Source organism: Centroberyx gerrardi, chromosome 4, assembly GCF_048128805.1.
Source record: "Centroberyx gerrardi isolate f3 chromosome 4, fCenGer3.hap1.cur.20231027, whole genome shotgun sequence".
Classification (NCBI taxonomy): Eukaryota; Metazoa; Chordata; class Actinopteri; order Beryciformes; family Berycidae; genus Centroberyx; species Centroberyx gerrardi.
In genome coordinates, this window is record NC_136000.1 from 25078153 (window position 1) to 25095868 (window position 17716).

The window sequence follows — 17716 nt, forward strand, 5'->3', positions numbered from 1 at the left end:
CTCTGTTCTACTAGATCTGTACTAGGTCTGTTGTGCTGGCAACAGGCATGCAAACTTGTCACCTTTCGGCGAAATTCGCCGTTTTGAATCCAAAATAGGCCACTTACGTGATTCGTGCAGATCCGATGAGAAATAATTCTTTTTTGGGGGGGTCGAGAGCCTGCCTACTCAAAGCGACTTCCATAGAAAGACAATGGAGCGCGAACATCTGATGCTGTGGATGCGCGTTTGGATGCGCGTGCATCGACTGTCAATAAAAGGCAGCAAGCGCCTATAGAAATGGAGCCAGTCAATTCGCTAGTCACAGTGAGTGTTGCCAACTGAGGACTTTGTCACTAGATTTACCGACTTTTCAGAACCCCCTGGCGACTTTATTTCTGAAAAGCGACTAGCGACAAATTTGGCGACTTTTTCTGACCATGGGGAACAATGTTGAAGTGTTGAATCCCAAAGCATTTGCCAATAAATTGGTACGGCTGATGCCGGTTTGCTCTACTTGCTTGTCATCCAGAGAGGTCTAATGATCACAGCGCTTCCCACACACAGCGTAGCCCCCCTCCCTCCGCTGCGAGCGGAGACTGTAGGTTATATATTGATATGCAAATTAGCATATGACGTCATCCAGCGACTTCTAGCGACTTTCTGAGCAGCCAGTAGCTACTTTCCTTGGAAACAAGTTGGCAACACTGGTATAATTGTAATTAGTTGTGTACCTGGTGGGGCTGCCCTTTGTTAATTTTCTTTGTAAATGTGAGCATAGCATATGTAAAGGTACATTTGCACTTAATAAATTAATACTACTTTATTTTGCTCAATCTTGTAATTCTGTTAGCTTGTGACCAGCACCAGAGTAATCCTAAAAGTCATCAGAAATTAGCATTTAGTAGCTTATTTTTCCAAAAAAAATCTTCGGGGGAGCATACCCCCGGACCCCGCTAGCGGGTCTTGTGTTTTTCTGTGCTCACGCATCCTTCTCACCTTTTTCACCCCTGCCTGTGGCAAAATACTCCACTAAGTGCCGAATAACCCCCATGTTAAAACTAAGTGGAATATTGCTTTAAAAGTTTAATCTACTGGCCCAGAGGTCTGGAAATATGCCTCCAGGCCAGGCCTCACCCTGATTTAAGGTATGAGTATATACTATGTATCCTTACCTCTCTCCTCAATGTAAAGTATTCAATGTCATGGAGGGATAGAATTTTTCTTTCCACCATTTTCTTCTGTTAGGGTGTTTTACTAGATCACACCCCAGTCATATTCTGATCATTCACCATCAGCTGTCATGTTAATGAAATGTTAACAAAGATTTGGCGCCACTTGTCATTGCTTGAAACATCCCCAATATGCTGTTAGCATCTTTGTAACTGGATTATTTAGAACTGATACAAATTTAAGCTTTTAGATCTTTGAGAAATGCTTGTATGAAATTGAAATATATCAGAATATTTAGTTCGCACACCATTTGGTAAGGTTTTCTCAATTTGTTGTCACACCATTTAGATATATTCATTCAAATATTAACACATGTATGCTGCTAATACACAGTGTGAATTACCAGATATTGACTAAATTAATATGGTCGTCTATGAATTATTGTCGCTAGTGATTTAACTTTGAAAAAGGACTTCCTTTGAAAAATATTTTCCAGCTGTTCGTAACAATGTCAAAAGAGCTTAGTGAAGCAGTTCGGGGCCATTATTCTCCTGAGAGCTGAAAAACTTGCTTTCCATGCAAAGCAAGACCAGGCAGACCTAAAGTGACCGCACCATCTGAAGACCAGTATATCAAGCTAACATCTTTATGAGAACAGCATCTGCATCCAAGATACAAAGCCAACTGAACAAAGAACGCCCCACATAGTTGGTAACAGCACAGTCAAAAGATGACTGGCAAACTGCGGCCTTAATGGGAGAGTAGCAGGTTCCAAACCACTTCTTCGATCACAAAACAAGTCTAAATGTTTAGCAGGGGCCAAACAATATCCAAATTTCACTGTTTTGACTGGAAGAAAGTCTTGTTTACAGATTAATCAAAGTTTTAACTTTATGGTTGCTTATGTGAGGAGACAGCCGCACAAGAGGTTAATGCAGCAGTGTAGACTCGATGCCAGACACAGTACAAGCTGTGATTAAGGCAAATGGTGGACAAACTAAATAGAGAAATTTAGACTTTCAGTAAATACTAACTAAACTTTTTAGCCTCGCGACAGCAGGTGTCTATGGATCGCATTGTTGGTCGGACGATCTGTTCACCTGTTTTGGTCACATGGGTGAAAGTGTGCAGCAGGGAGTTAGACTGCTGTGGAAGAGGATTAGGGCCACATATGAAAATTTTGTTCTGACTTTAATTCTGACATTAACTACCCCTAACCCTGCCAACAGTGGGTGCCCCACTCTTCACTTAGCCAAACACAACCTAGGTGGCACTGTGCCTTGTTCGTTTCCTCAACCATAGATCGAGTTCTGTTATTGCACGCCTGATCCAATTAAGGGAAACACATTTTCATGGCACCTTAATTGGATCAGGTGTGCAAGAGTAGAGCTGGAGCAAAAACTTGCGGGTGGGCCTTGAGGATTGGGTTGAGAAACACTGAACTATGGTCAAATGTGCACGTTTTTCGACGAGTTAGTGCAAGGCAGCTAAGTGTTTGAAAAAGGTGATTTCATGAATATTTAGCTGCTTAGTTAGCTATTAGCCACTATCTAGCCAACAGCTATGTTCACATTTTTGGACGAGTCAGTTTTAGTTTGATTTGTCAAGTTGATATGTTCCAAACACAATTCACTTTACATATTCTCTTTCCTCTCTTTGCCTCGTGTCTGTCTCTCTTGCTCTCTCACCCTCTCTCTCTATGTCCACCCAGATTATTTTGATGATGATTTAGTGATTCATCACTTCTAGCCGCAGCACAACATAGAAGACGTCAGCATTATTCAGTCAGCATTTTTTTGATCAGCACTGATTTTTGTCTCTTTGTCTTGCCCTCTGTCCTTTTCTCACTAGATGAGTTTGATGCCTATATCATTGTGTCCTTCGTCAACGCTACCCTGGTTTTGTCCATTGGGGAGACTGTAGAGGAAGTGACAGATTCTGGTTTCCTAGGAACCACACCCACTCTGTCCTGCTCGCTGCTCGGCGACGACGCCCTGGTGCAGGTGAGTGAAATGTACCTTGAACATGCCTTTCAGTCATACTTGTGTGCAGATTTAATAACTGGAGGACATTCAACAGCAAAGTAACACTTAGCAAATTTAACAGATTAAGGATTAACTGGCTTCTAGTATGAGAGGATGACACACTGGATGACTACATTTGATGAGCTTCTTCTTAAATCAGATACAGAGGGTTATTGGTTGGAGCCCGAGTACACCGCAGAAAAGCTGAGGGAAAGACGGGAAGCTGCAGCTCTAGCCACTGGGGAACAAGCAGACTTCCAGCACTGCTGCTGGACCGCCACGAGTAAACAGTGACTGGTGTGTTTGTGTGGCAGCTGCTCTGCAATGCAAACAGAGAGTACGAAAGCGCTTGCTACACACTCACGCATTTTTGAGCTGTTCTGTAGCGGTGTCTGACGGGGTGTTTGCTGTTCCCGATCGCTGTCAGCCATTGTTTTTGAAGTTTGATGTTTCCAAGGGAACAATGAAAAAGATATCCCCCTGTCACCTAAATTGGACTCTTGCAGTCTGGTACACAACATTGTTTTGTCATTTTGATTCTTTTTTGAGTGAAATATAATAAACAAATCAAGTTTACGAAATTGGGTTACAAATCCTAGATTTCACCCTCACTCCCTCTCTCCCCAGCCAACTACAGACACAAGCCTTGTACCGCTCTTCGTGGGGGTGGCTGGTGTGTTTGGACCTGTGTTTGGTGGAATGTTCCTTTAATGACTACTAAACTTATTGCTGGGTCACCAATCCAAATTAAAATGTAAAATTAATTTATATTTATTAAACCTGGAGGGGAGAAAATAATGACATTGTATATTGGCCTGGTTGTTCACGGTCATATTAACCATGATCCAATACCTAAGAAATTCTTGGCAAGGTTACTCTTGGTGAGGTGAACCAGTTCAAACTAGAAGGGGGTACCGGGTGTAGACCTACTTTACTTCTTTGTTTCTGTCTGGGTTAGTTTACACATATATGATTTTCCAAATCGTAACCACAAGCAGTGACAAAAGATGAGCAGTGGTAGTAAATAAATGATGGAGCATGACTTTAGTTTCAACATCTGTTTCCGCTTTTGCAGTTACTTTGAATTTACAGTCTGGTTTTTAGGTCAAACCTTTGACCCAGTAGAGGATATCTAAATCTGTCAAAGACACTGCGGCACCCTGGCGGTTCATTGAGCTACTATTCATAGTTTGTGCTCTTAACATATTGGTCTAACTCAAGCTAAAGACCCTGGCCTCTAGACAACCCCTATTCACTGTCTAGCAAAGCAGAAATGTGGTGGTATTTCCATGACAAAAGTTGCCAGAATAAGTGAAAACTTATTGTGGCAACGAACAAGAGGACTGCCCACGCAACTAAATGGTCCCGCCGCATGTGCGAGTACTTCAAGCAAGCGCAGTGACAGCTCTCGCGAGAGGAAGCTTTGTCTTGGTGAGCAATATTGCAGCTTGCAAGCAGAAATCCATATTTGGTCCCGTCTCATTAATGCAAGTTTCATTCTCCATTTGGTTTTGTTTTCAGATAAACATTTTCCGCGCTCAAAAACATGGCTTAAACCTTCATCGGCACTCTTTTTACGGACTGGAAATAAGTTAAAAGTGAGGAGAGAGGGCTTCACTCACTGCCTCTTGGATCAGTGTGTGTGAGCTGTAGGGCTCTGTGTGTGTTTCATAGTGTTCTCAATGCCTCTTATTCAGTGACATTGCTGTTCTGGCTAATGGCTACAGTGCAAAAGCAAAATGTTATTTTCAAAATATTTGGGGGGGGGGGGGGGGGAGAGTCAACATTGGCACTTGGAAAAGTCACATTGACACTGACACAGCTCATCGTCAATGTCCGACATCATACTGAGCCCCCCCCCCCGAATGTCAAAACTAAATGAAACTTTAAGCACAAAAAAGAAGCTTGGCGAGCACACAGAATAATTGTGGAATGAACTTTGCTTGCCCCTTCACACACATACACACACACACCACCTTCTTGTCCTGTTTGATGCTGGAGAACTATGATTTACTGAAGATGTGCTTAAACCTGTTCATCTGTGGCCCACCAGAACTTGTGTTGGTAACCCTGTAGAGGGCGATTCTGCTTTCAAAATAAATACGTCAAAAACATCGAAATGTGCTCGTTAATTAGTTTTATCTTGAAGTTTGTGACCAGGTGTCATATTTGTGATTTTGCCTAGTTTGACCCTGGTCCTTTCCTAGCTGTAGTTGAGAGTGCGATCGTGTTTTGGATTTTAACTATTTTAGGGATTGTAAGCACATCTGGTCGAGTATCTGATGAGGTCAGCACTTGAATGGTAGGCATGTTGTCTTTTTCTGTTTCTTCAATAGATAGATGTAGCCACGGGTCAAAAATAGCTTTGTCTGGTTAGATTTGCAAAATTGTAAACTAATGATGTAACATTTCTATTATATTCCCTTTGTTGTCTGAAAAGGTTTAGCTAATATATTAGTTGTGTTATTTGTATCCATGACTCATAGAAAACACTTAAAATTATTGGATTGCCCACAAGATGCCCACAACTGACAAGCATGTAACTAGCACTGAGCTAGTTTCACATGTTTGAAAGTGATGTACGGTCATCCCCGCCACTCACCATCCCGCAGGGAATTAGGCTAGAGTCGCACAGTTGTGTCTGTTTAAATTGGCAAGAATCTGTTTTCACTCATATTTGGCCTGTTGAGCCACAGATTAACTTCTAAAGCCTGTTTTAAAGCATTTCATTGTTTGTAAGACTGGAGGGGGCCTTTCAGGCCTGCTCTCCAAATGGCACTTAAGCCTGTTTAGAATTGCTCTTTTCTTCCCTGTTTTGTCTCGCTCGCAATGATTCTCTCTGCCAAAATAGCCATTAAAATATACAGAATTGCAACACACTTTTTGTATTAAGGATGACTGTAACATCCTGATCCCACTGAACATTCTGGCTTTTGTTTACTTGCTCTATCTGGAAGTTGGAAAAATACGTTCCATAGAGAAAACCACATAATATTTTCAAAAATAAACCCACCACTCTCTTCTCCTTCTCCACCATCTCCCGTTCTCTGTCCTCTCTCTGCTTCTCTGTGCAGGTGTACCCAGACGGTATCCGCCACATCCGTGCGGACAAGCGTGTGAATGAGTGGAAGACTCCTGGCAAAAAGACCATCGTCCGGTGTGCTGTGAACCAGCGGCAAGTGGTTATTGCCCTCACTGGAGGGGAGCTGGTCTACTTTGAGATGGACCCGGTAAGAAAGAAAGTAGACGTTCACGTGTGTGTGTGTGTGTGTCTATTTGGAGATCAACCTGGTCAGAATGGCTACGAGTATTTTTACTAATTTAGTTTGAACAAAACCTACCAGGAGAACTGACTTTAATTTACTTAGGAAGATGGATAACACAGAGAGGCAGAAAAGAAAATCTTGGTTTGAAGCTCTCCACACTGTAATCAGAAGCTCAAAGCCTGATAGAAGCCAGAGCCATTATAAATCACATAGTCAGGAAATGTCGTGGTATCCCTGTATGATCTATGGAAAGATGCTGGTGAAGTGTTCAAGGTAAACTTTATTATACCCTAAGGAAAAATGTAATATTGTCTGTATGAACCCTGGAGAGAATAGAGACGACAGAAAACCTGCATAGTAATATTGTTGCTCTCTTCTCTCTCGCTCTGCCTTCTCTGTCCCTCCCTCTAGTCCGGCCAGCTGAACGAGTACACAGAGCGGAAGGAGATGTCTGCAGATGTGGTGTGTATGAGCCTGGCCAACGTCCCGCCCGGTGAGCAACGCTCGCGCTTCCTGGCCGTGGGACTGGTCGACAACACTGTCCGCATCATCTCCCTGGACCCCTCGGTATGGAACATGCAAGTGTCTGCTCATGCACTAGGCCCTTTGCAGAAGCATTCTAAATATCATAGCAACCGTGTCCGATGCCCTGCTGGAAGACCGCTGACAAGTTGAGTCAGAATAAGTCAAACTAAGTGATTTTATGACACCAAATTCAGTTTGCCTATTCCACTTAAAGGTGTTATCTGATTAGTCTTAAGAACAAAATAACAGTTGTCGTCAAAGTTTAAGGAAGTAACAGTATAATCATGCTAATGCCTTTGACTTGGTTACTAATCTTGCTAGCTAGGCTATGCAATGTAAATGCAATGGTAAAGACAAGATCAGGAGTAGAAACCGAGGCCTCTATGGTGTCTAATTCAGTTGCCTCAGTCACAAGCGGAAAAAAGTTTGAGTGGCAACGTGTCACAGCAGCAGTTAATGCTGCCAGCTCTGAGAACCAGACCCTTTATAAAAATAAAAAAGTAATGGTCTGATTATAACGCCAAGAAGCACACTGCTGTGCAAAAACAGAGTGTCAGTGCCACTGGCGGGGAAGAGGGGACACCAGAGCTCTGTGCTCGATAATGGGGGAAAACCCTAGTTGGCATGGTGTTAGAAAAAGAGGGAGACACCGACATGGCATTAGAGTAAGATCTGATTGCTGCAACTGACCCATGTATCCTAAATGTGCCTTTTGTTTTTGGAAAGAGTGAACCATTAAACACTTCACATTGACTTGATTTGACAAAAGAAAATGCATAACACATTTAAGTATCAGACAAAGAGGTAGCTGAAGAGGGAGGCTGTTTGCCCTGCCACAGTGTCTGGTCCGAGGATCTCAGGCTGCGCGTTGGATCATGGGGATTAAAAAAACAGAGATGTACGCAGGGGCCATACTCATAAGGACTCAAACCTTTGGTGTGGGTTTACATGTGTACGTGATAATGTTCATTTATCTGTATGATTTAAAGTAGGCCAGTCTTGTTTGTTTCTGTGTGCGCATTGGTGGGAGGCCAACTAAGGATTTCTGGAGGCTGATACATATTTTGAGGAGAGAAAAAGGCAGATTATTAATAATCAGCTCATTTTTTAAATTCTACCTAGGTTTACGACACTGGCCTAAGGACAAACTATACTCATTTCTAATTTATTACTAAAAAATCTAGCTGCAGTCCTCGGCTGTCAGCCACATCCACATCCACCCTGGATCCCTCATATTTAATAACAAATAGTACAAATTAAATCAAATGGAATAAGAGATTGCCTCACAATCTCCCTGCATGAGGGAGGAACAAAGTGTGGGTATCAAATGGCTAGTGAGCGGTACCAGAGGGGATGGGGGGAAAGTAATACCGATAAAGACTGAATAGCTAGAAATACTAAAAGATTTACCAGAATCATGATAGGATTTCGTTTGATTTCTTAATGGATTGCAGGAATGTCATGTCACCAAAACTCACAGAAGGATTCAGTCATTGCTTGTAAGGTTGCTGCCTGTGGTGCAGACACTGCAAAATTACTGTACACAAATATTGAGTGGCAACTCCTGCAAACAGCTTCAGTGTACACCACTTTTTATTTTCCACACCATCGAGTTAAATCGGGTGGAATGACTGCTCACATCCACTGATTCCTGGTTGTTTACAAAAGCTCTAATCAGCCCTTATTAATCAGCCAAAGAAAGAATTTGGTTGATCTCTAGTGTGCATATCTCCTAACCCTCTGCATGAGTCTCTCATTTAAGGACCATATCCAGCATGCTAATTCAGTGGTTTCCAGTCAGTCTCTGCACTGTGTCTGTGTGTGTTTCTGTGCGATTGTGGGTCCTCTGTCAACTCTTTGTTCTAGCTCTTTGTATTCTGGGTTCCTACACAGATCTGGAAAGAATGGAAAAGAGTTGGAAATTACTGTGATAATTTCCATGTTTTTAACGGGGTAGAAAAACACAGAACATTGTGAGAAAGTTGGGGAAATGTCTGGAAAGTAACCACCGTACTAAGAGGACAGAGAGAGAGAGAACTGCATTTAACTACAAGAGTGTGTGTAGGCTGTGCCATGAGTGTTTCTGTATGTGTTTACTGTATGTTGACATTGTTCTAACGCTTTGAATCTTAATCCATATTCAGGACTGCCTTCAGCCGCTGAGTATGCAGGCCCTGCCAGCCCAGCCAGAGTCTCTGTGTATCGTAGAGATGGGGGGAGTCGAGAAACAGGACGAGCTGGGAGAGAAGGGAACCATCGGCTTCCTCTACCTCAACATAGGGCTGCAGGTATATATACTTCTCATTCAACTGTCCCATTCCATCCATAATTGTCCTTGAAGAGGAAATTTGGTTTAATTTGAAACAATAGATGATTTTTGGTGGTTTGAAACTATAGCAGTGAACACATCAAGCACACATCATAAACCAAGAATAAAAGCACACATAACACAGGCCCATGTCCATATGTTAGTGTTGGCTGGTATTGATCTTTACTTATACATAGTGATAAGTCCAGGAAGAAATGTATGAATAATAGCATAACTTGGGCACACCTCATAAAACAATAACAGAAGCACACATAACATTGGCTCATATTCACGTTAGTACTGGCTCACATCCACCTTTACTTGTAGATTGTGAAGTCCAGGAAGAGAACTATGAAGAATAATATAATGTGTGTGTGTGTGTGTGTGATCCCCTTCCTCAGAATGGTGTGCTGCTGAGGACAGTTCTGGACCCAGTGACCGGTGACCTGTCAGACACCAGGACACGCTACCTGGGGTCGCGACCCGTCAAACTCTTCAGAGTCAGGATGCAGGGGCAGGAAGCGGTATGTCGCTCAAAGTATCTCTAACTCATAACAATTTTAACTCATAAGTTCGCACTCACCTGCACCTTTTCAGATTCCAGACTACTTACTGTCAGTTCTTCGTAAGATATAGAGGATCTTGACTGTGAAATTACATTCAGTTACATTGAAATTACATACAATTAATTCCATTGCCAATAAATCAACATCTCTCAACAGCTTCAAATATAGATGTAGGACCTGTCTGGTGATTTCTTTCTCTCTCAGTAACAAAACCCATTCTCTTCTCAATATTCTTTCTCTCTTTGAACACATGCCCCCTCAGTAACACAGCATACATTCTCTCCCTCTTTCTCTTAAAGGCTGGTGTTTTTTAATGCATTTCTTACCGTCAACAAATCCTATGAAAATAACAAAATCAGCAATGATTTTGTTTTGCCAACATGTCTCGTCCATGTAGCCGGTGCCTAATGCAGCCTCATGTCCCAGCAGCCATAGAACTCCATTGTATTAAAAAAACTATTAAAAACACGTCACAGAGCCATGCCGTTGCTCTGGCAGCATATTTCATCATCACGATGCACCGGGCCAGCCGACTTTTTCCTCAAACAACTTAATAAGCCGACCGTAAACACGTTTTCCATCTCAGGAAAGTAGTTCCGTAGCACCGAAAAATAGTCCCCGGTGTAATGAAGAATTTGTTCCCATTTGAATTTAATTTGGTAATAACTACAATAACCTGACTTTTCATGGTAACAGTTAGCGATTTATAAAATTGAAACTATGTCTTTGTGAGCTGTATTTAAAGGTTTTTAGCTTACAATTGGAGCCAATGACTTCCGGTTTGAAGGTTAAAAATGGAACGTGGGAAGTCAAAAAGTAACGGGAGTAGAGCAAACGCATTGTTGATTTTGTTATTTTCATAGGATTTGTTGATGGTAAGAAATGTATTTAAAAACACCAGCGTTATCCTTTAACACACATAGACACAGACACACATGCATACACCCTCACACATGACTACACTCATTTATTTTATCTACCATAATTGTTTTCTATGCATTTTGATGATTTTGTGATGATTTTGTACCACTCCTCTCCTTGTTGAGTGTTGGTGTCAGGTGGATCATTAATTAAGTAATTTATTTTCCTTTCCCTCTATAAGTCCCTTGGGGATTTTATCTCACTTGCAATTTGTATTTCTGTGTTATTTCAGGTGTGAAAATAAACTAAACTAAAATGAACGAAAACTAAACAAATGAAACCTATATTTGGACAGATGTATCCCATTTCTCCCTTTTGAATTCCTCTAGCAGGAGGGAGGCCGGACAAACAGCCAAATTCCTGGCATTACCCTAATCCCCGGCATTACCCTAATCCCCTTTCCCTCTCCTCCTCCTCCTCCTCTTCTCTTCTCTTCTATTCTTCCCAGTGCTCCCCATACATTTTTGCCATCATTGGCTTACCATGTTCAATGAGGCACTTGCCATGTTCAATTTCCTCATTCTTGTTTTTCCTAATAGAGTATTGTCTCTGTCTCTCTCACTGTCAGGTGCTGGCAATGTCCAGTCGCTCCTGGCTCAGCTACTCGTACCAGTCTCGTTTCCATCTGACCCCTCTATCGTATGAGACTCTGGAGTACGCATCTGGCTTCGCCTCCGAGCAATGCCCAGAAGGCATAGTGGCCATCTCTACAAACACACTGAGGTACGGACGCACACTGGTCCGGTTGGACATCTATACGTATACCTGATGGCAAGGTTCTTACACGGGCCTGGAAAGTCTGGAATAGTTTGGCATATTAAGTTGATAATTTTGAGTTCTTGAAAAGTTTGGCAAGTGCACAAAAGTCTGGTTAAATATGGAAATACATTGCTGTTCAGTCCTGACACACATTTAATGTAGTTGTAGACTGACTGCCATCTCACGTATTGGGATATTTGTTATTGTAATCTGTAGATTTAGATTGCAGTGGCCTAAATCGCATTGCCCAGCCACTATCAACAAACATCTTATTGGAAAACAATAAAAGTCTAAAATTTTAGTTAAGAAATAAAATAAATTGTGTCTGGAAAAAGTGTAGAATTTTAAATAGGAAAGTAAGAGCCTGCAATGGAATCCAATTAGATTGGGTTGAATTTCTCATTTGACTTGGGTTGGGTTTGGGCACAGCACTTTTGTGTTTTGGTAAGGCTTGGGCTCACAAAAACATGTGGTTTGTGCCATCGAGCCCCACAGGTAGGTACATTTTCATTCCAACCAATCACTACTAATTGTAAGTAATTAGTAGTAGTAATTTCACTGATTTCTTCCAGCCTCTCTGGTCAAAGGTGTAAAAAAATCAGTGTTTGGTTGGAATGAGAAACTGCTCAATCTTGGGCCACAAGGGCACATGGTTGTGGACCACTTGTTCTAGTGTGACTGGTAATGAAGGGGAGGTACGGTGTAGTATGGGTCTAGGTCCCCTCAATCTGAAAGTGATTTCCTGCCATCCTTTCCTTACTCCTTTCTTCCTCCATCTCTTCTTCTCCCTCCTTCGTCTCTGTCTTGCAGGATCTTAGCGTTGGAGAAGTTAGGTGCAGTCTTCAACCAGGTGGCCTTCCCTCTACAATACACCCCCAGGAAGTTTGTAATCCACCCGGAGACCAACAACCTCATCTTGATAGAGACCGACCACAACGCCTACACCGAGGCAACTAAAGCTCAGAGAAAGCAGCAAATGGCCGAGGTATGAATAGCAGCGCGCATGAATTGAAGGTATAATGGAAATAATAATTGCATTCTGACCCTGTTAGCAAAGCTAAAATCTCTTTGGAGGGTACCAGGAAGTCTAAGGGCAATATCATGGATTTTGGGGCAGCAGGATGGCTAGTGGTTAATGAGATCACCCCTCAACCACAAGGCCATTGTTTGATCCCCTGTGGGGCAATACCCACAGGGGGGAAAGTATCCTTGAGCAATATGCAGTACTTAATCCTACATCCTCCAGGGGAATTGCACTAGCTGGCTGACCTGGGTCATGACCAGAGGGCTAAAAGAGAAATTCCGCTTTGGGAGCTGAATATTTTAACGGGGGTCATGTCTTTGAAAATAAAATGTCAAATAGCTTTTTCATTAACATTTAAATAGCCAGCACACATGTAACAGAACCAGACAGCACAAAACACAATGATACTTTATTGTGCCAGGGATGGTGCATGAATGCAGTGGGGATGTGATTGTATGATGTAGGTCAGAGCATTTATCATGCATAGACCACAGAGTTTGAGCATCAACACCAGCTGGCTCGCAGAGGTGGTCTGCAGTTAACGGGCCACATTTTTTATGTTGCCAGAAGTTCCGCATACAAGCCTCTCTTGTTCATTTGTTTGTGGAGTGGGTGGTTGGTGTCCCATGTGGCCAGCCTGCTGAGCTGATGGGAGGGGAGCTGGCCGGGGCTCTCTGTGTCACACCTGTTGGAAAACGGATTTAACTTGCCCTGTTGTTTGGCCTAGCCAGTGATCTTCCTCATCCCACACCACACCTCCCTCACACTAATATGTTATGTATTGCTCTTAATTCTCTCCCAGTAGGTCTTTTTCCCCTCCTAATTCTCCTCTTCAGCTCAGTTTAGACTTATCCTCCTCTCTGTCCCCAAGGCCTCTCATTTTGTGGAGGGATTTAATGTCCTTAGTTATGGACAGTTTGTTTTTGGGAAAATAATCTGTGATGTAGGGGGTGAGCCCCTCGATGTTCTCACCATGTACCCCAAAGAGCAGGTTCCAGTCCATGCACTCAAAACAGTTCTGCATAGCCTCCATAGTCTCTTGAGACCACATTCTATCTTGGTGGCAATAGGCTTGGCTTAATATTTCCCATTCAATAATGTGTCAAACACCTGGACAAAAGTCTAGTCGGAATACCAAGGTGCCCCTTTAACTGATATGTCTCTGGTCTGTGTTGCTGTTACCCTTGTAGGAGATGGTGGAGGCTGCAGGAGAAGATGAAAGGGAACTGGCTGCTGAGATGGCCGCTGCCTTCCTCAACGAGAATCTGCCCGAAGCCATTTTTGGAGCGCCCAAAGCCGGAGCTGGGCAGTGGGCCTCGCTGGTACGACTGGTCAACCCCATACAGGGTTCGACACTGGACCAAGTGCAGCTGGAACAGAACGAAGCTGCATTCAGGTGAGGGCATGGGTAAAGGGAGGAAAGGTACAGCAGGACGTATGGTCAACTTGCCAACCCTGCATAGACTGCATTTCTAGACTTAGTACAACTGGAAAAATATAGAATTACCTTCAGGTTAGGGTTGGATGAAGGGATAGATGGATAGCTGGAAGGAAAGGAAGGGGTGTGAATCAAACCCAAAGCAAGGCTGAATGCTGAAATGGACATAGGAGTCAACTCTAAACCTGGCACATCTGAAGTAGAGAACAGAACTGTCATTTATGAGTATAAAGGATGGGAAGGAGAAAGCGAGGAATTGGGATGTTGTAAACCCTGGATCTGACTAAACTGAGTCTGAGTAAGGCTTCTTGTTTTATGGATGGAGGGTTTTATGGATGGATGGAGGTATGGTGGCATAGAGTAAAACCGTAGGTCAATGAAATGGTTAATGAACTGGAAGGAAGGGAATTGAAAAGAGTGGAGAAATGAGGAGAACTCAGGCAGGGTTGTTATTTAAAAGTTTTTAGTTAAATTACTTAGAGTGTTATCTTTAGTGTCAGAATAAACAATGCTGTCCCTTCACCTGCTGCTTACAATAGGGACATTTCAAACACAGAATGCCAATTTCAAAATGTTTTAATTTTAGAAAAGATGGGAGGTACATATTGAGGTTGGTATGTATTCAGGTGAAATTCTGGACAATTCAAAATATGGAAAATGTGCACACACGCAAGCAATTTGATTCCTTGTGTAGGTCAATTAGAGCTTGGCGGTAACATCAGGGTCTCATTTCTAAAAGATTCTACACTAAAGATTACATGCATACAAAAGAGGAAAAATGTGCACAGCAAAACAATCTGATTTATAAAACTGCGTATGCTTTCCGTTCCGTCATGCGTTTCCCCTTGTAGATCGCAATCAATGTGTAATTTTGCGCATGTAAATGAGCCACATGTCCCACCACGTTAACTCCCACAATTTGCTGTAAATGGTTAATGAAACACCCTTCATAAATATTGATATGCATATACATGTGCTTGTTATTCAATTCTCTGTGTTAGAAAAAGAGTCACAGTGCAAGACCAAAAAGAGAAATTTCACAATGTGAAATTTATGTAGTAGTTGGACGGTCAAACCAAAGCCAGATGTATTGTTTGTGGCCTTAGTTTTTCAATTTGTTGAGTGGCAACATGTCACAGCAGCACTTAATGCTGCAAGCTCTGAGAGCCGGACCAGTAAAAAAAAAAAAAATATGAAGAAAAGGTTAGTTATAAAGGTTGAGCTCTCTTCCCTTGACGGACATGTCACCTCGAAAATGGGTGAAATCCTAATTAGTGGCATTGTGCCAGAGAAAGAGGATGACACAACACGGCATTAGAGGAAGATGAGACTGATGCAGGTGACCCAGGTATCCTAAATGTGCCTTTTGCTCTATGAAAGAGTGAACCTAATCATGCATTCAACATTCAACAGCACTCATTTGGTTTGACTCAAAAAAAAAACAACCCAAAAAACCATAACAGGCTTAGGGGGCGATGACACCGAGAAGCATCGCTACAGGCACGGCCGCTTCAAAAACGCCTAGGCAGACCACGTCGGGCAAAACAGCTTGGTGCGTCTGTGGAGCAGGGCTGCGTGTGCAACCGGGTTAAAGACCGCTAATATCAGCTTTTCCTCTGTGTTTGCCAGTGCTTCACTGTTCCCACCACATCAAACGGCATCAAAACTGGAAGTAAAGCCTGCCTTTTGCTTAATTTGATTGGCTGCCAGGCCCAAGGGTGACATTGACGAGCGGTGCGACTCTGCGCCCGGCCCCATTGTTTCCAATGCATCCCATGCACCACATAAGTCTCCATAACGCATCAATTATTGCAAGCCCTTTTATAAACTTGAAAATCAGTCTAGTTGCTTAACGAATTGGTTGCAGTTAATTGGGACACACAACTTGTGAGCCCATAATGAAAGCTCACTGGAAATATGGAAATGCTTTTTGTATTATATAGATGGCTTTTAGACTAAAGCAACAAAAAAATCATTAAGGCCTGGATGTTTCTCAGGGATATGATTAGAATTTAATATGGAGTATAAAGAATTGATTAAAAGTGTCAGAACATTTTATTTCATTGCTTTGCATTGGAGTTATCATTTCTCAGTGTGTCCAAAATGTAGTCAAAGTTTCCGTAAAGTCAAAGTTTTTTTATAAATCCCAACTTTTGCATGGAAAATGGCGTATGCATCTTTCAAGCAATGCTTGTAAATGTACGCAACACTTATAAATGAGGCCCCACTTTTCCGACTAAATTTTGAGATGTATATTGCAGACAGAGAAAGTCAGGGAATTTGATGTGTTTCTCTGGGGAAATCAGAGAAATTTAAAGGAACTTTAAAGGAATACATCAGTATGCATTTTGTAAGTTGTTTCACACATTCAATTGCATTAGATGTTTGTTTTCTGAGCTGAAAAACATTAACACTTTTCAGACCTGGGAATCGCTCTGACTTAGTTATGAGAAGTCATGAAATTTAACCTCAGGGCCATGGTGGGAACCCTGTAACACTGCCACGGTTAGGGGTGTACTTAATGGCTAAAGCACAGCACTAACATTACCAGGGTTTGGGGAGTGATTTTAACTAGGGTCACCCATACTAAAAATGTATGTGCTCGCAGTACTTCTAAGTTACTCTGGATGACAGCGTAGACCAGATGACTCTTTTTGGTCTGGTTGAGATGAATGAGCTGCTATGGACGTAATGCTGTAGAAGTGAGTTTCTCATGTCTCTGATGGAAAACCAATGGAAATAAATAAAGCCTAGAGACATGATGTAGACAGAGACGTTGCACCTTGGTTTCATAAACTGATTTTTATTTTTTTCCCGTGTATCTCATTTTGGGCTTGAGCATGGTGTGTGAACTATCTGGGAGTAGCAATACTTGCCCCCAGTAGGCTATTGCTATCCCCTGACCACCCCAGGTTAGTCCCAGCGTGTCCCTACCGTAGCTACACAGTTGTATTCCTCCAGCTAACGACCATGGCTACTGCTAAAGCCCCTAACAAGGTGGAGGAGAAAACTCAGGCGCGAGCCTGTTCCTGCAGCAATAAAATATCAAGTTGGGACACTCACTCCATCTGTTTGGTGTGCCTCGGGCTCAAGCATGCCCAAGCCGCCCTTGCCTCACTGGACCCACACCACCACGGCTATTGCAAAGTGAGTGTGTCAGTAGAATGCACAGCATCACTGCCTCACTGGAGGAACGCAGACTTCCTGACACAAGGGGTGTCTGTGGGCATCGTCTTGGCCAGGAAGGTGGTCGCGACGGACGCGTCCTTGGCAAGCTGGGGGGCACTTTCGAGGGGAGAGCAGTGCATGGGGTCTGGAGCCCTCACTGTTGTTGGTTGTTCATCTGACATTGAAACACTTCCTCCCTTTTCTGAAGGGACACCATGTGTTGGTCCCAACAGACAATACCACAGCGGTGGCATACATCAACAGACAAGGGGGTTGGGGTCCCTTCGGTTACATACACTGGAACACAGACTCATTGTCTGGGGCACCAAGCCCTTACAGCCACTGAAGGCTACTCTACTATGTGCCGGGAATAATGAATTGCAGGGCAGATCTTCTGTCCAGGAGGAATCCGCTTTATGCAGAGTGGAAACTCCACCCGGGGGTGGTGAGTCAAGTTTGGGAGTGCTACGGTCAGCCGACCGTGGACCTTTATGCAACTTCAAAGAACACTCAGTGTCCGTGGCCTTGTGTCCTCCTGTATGCATTTCCCCCAGTTGCTCCGAGT

The 17716-nt window shown here is 42.9% G+C and overlaps 1 protein-coding gene across 1 annotated transcript in view; it reads left to right on the forward strand.

The window, feature by feature from the left end:
* Positions 1-17716, forward strand: part of sf3b3 (splicing factor 3b, subunit 3) — a 42070-nt gene that overhangs the window by 12636 nt on the left and 11718 nt on the right. Inside the window, exons 13-20 of the mRNA XM_071905798.2 lie at positions 3004-3155; positions 6251-6406; positions 6854-7009; positions 9112-9255; positions 9677-9799; positions 11331-11485; positions 12332-12506; positions 13736-13941. Of these exons, the coding sequence (XP_071761899.1) occupies positions 3004-3155; positions 6251-6406; positions 6854-7009; positions 9112-9255; positions 9677-9799; positions 11331-11485; positions 12332-12506; positions 13736-13941 (1267 nt within the window). The remainder of the gene's footprint in view (positions 1-3003; positions 3156-6250; positions 6407-6853; positions 7010-9111; positions 9256-9676; positions 9800-11330; positions 11486-12331; positions 12507-13735; positions 13942-17716) is intronic.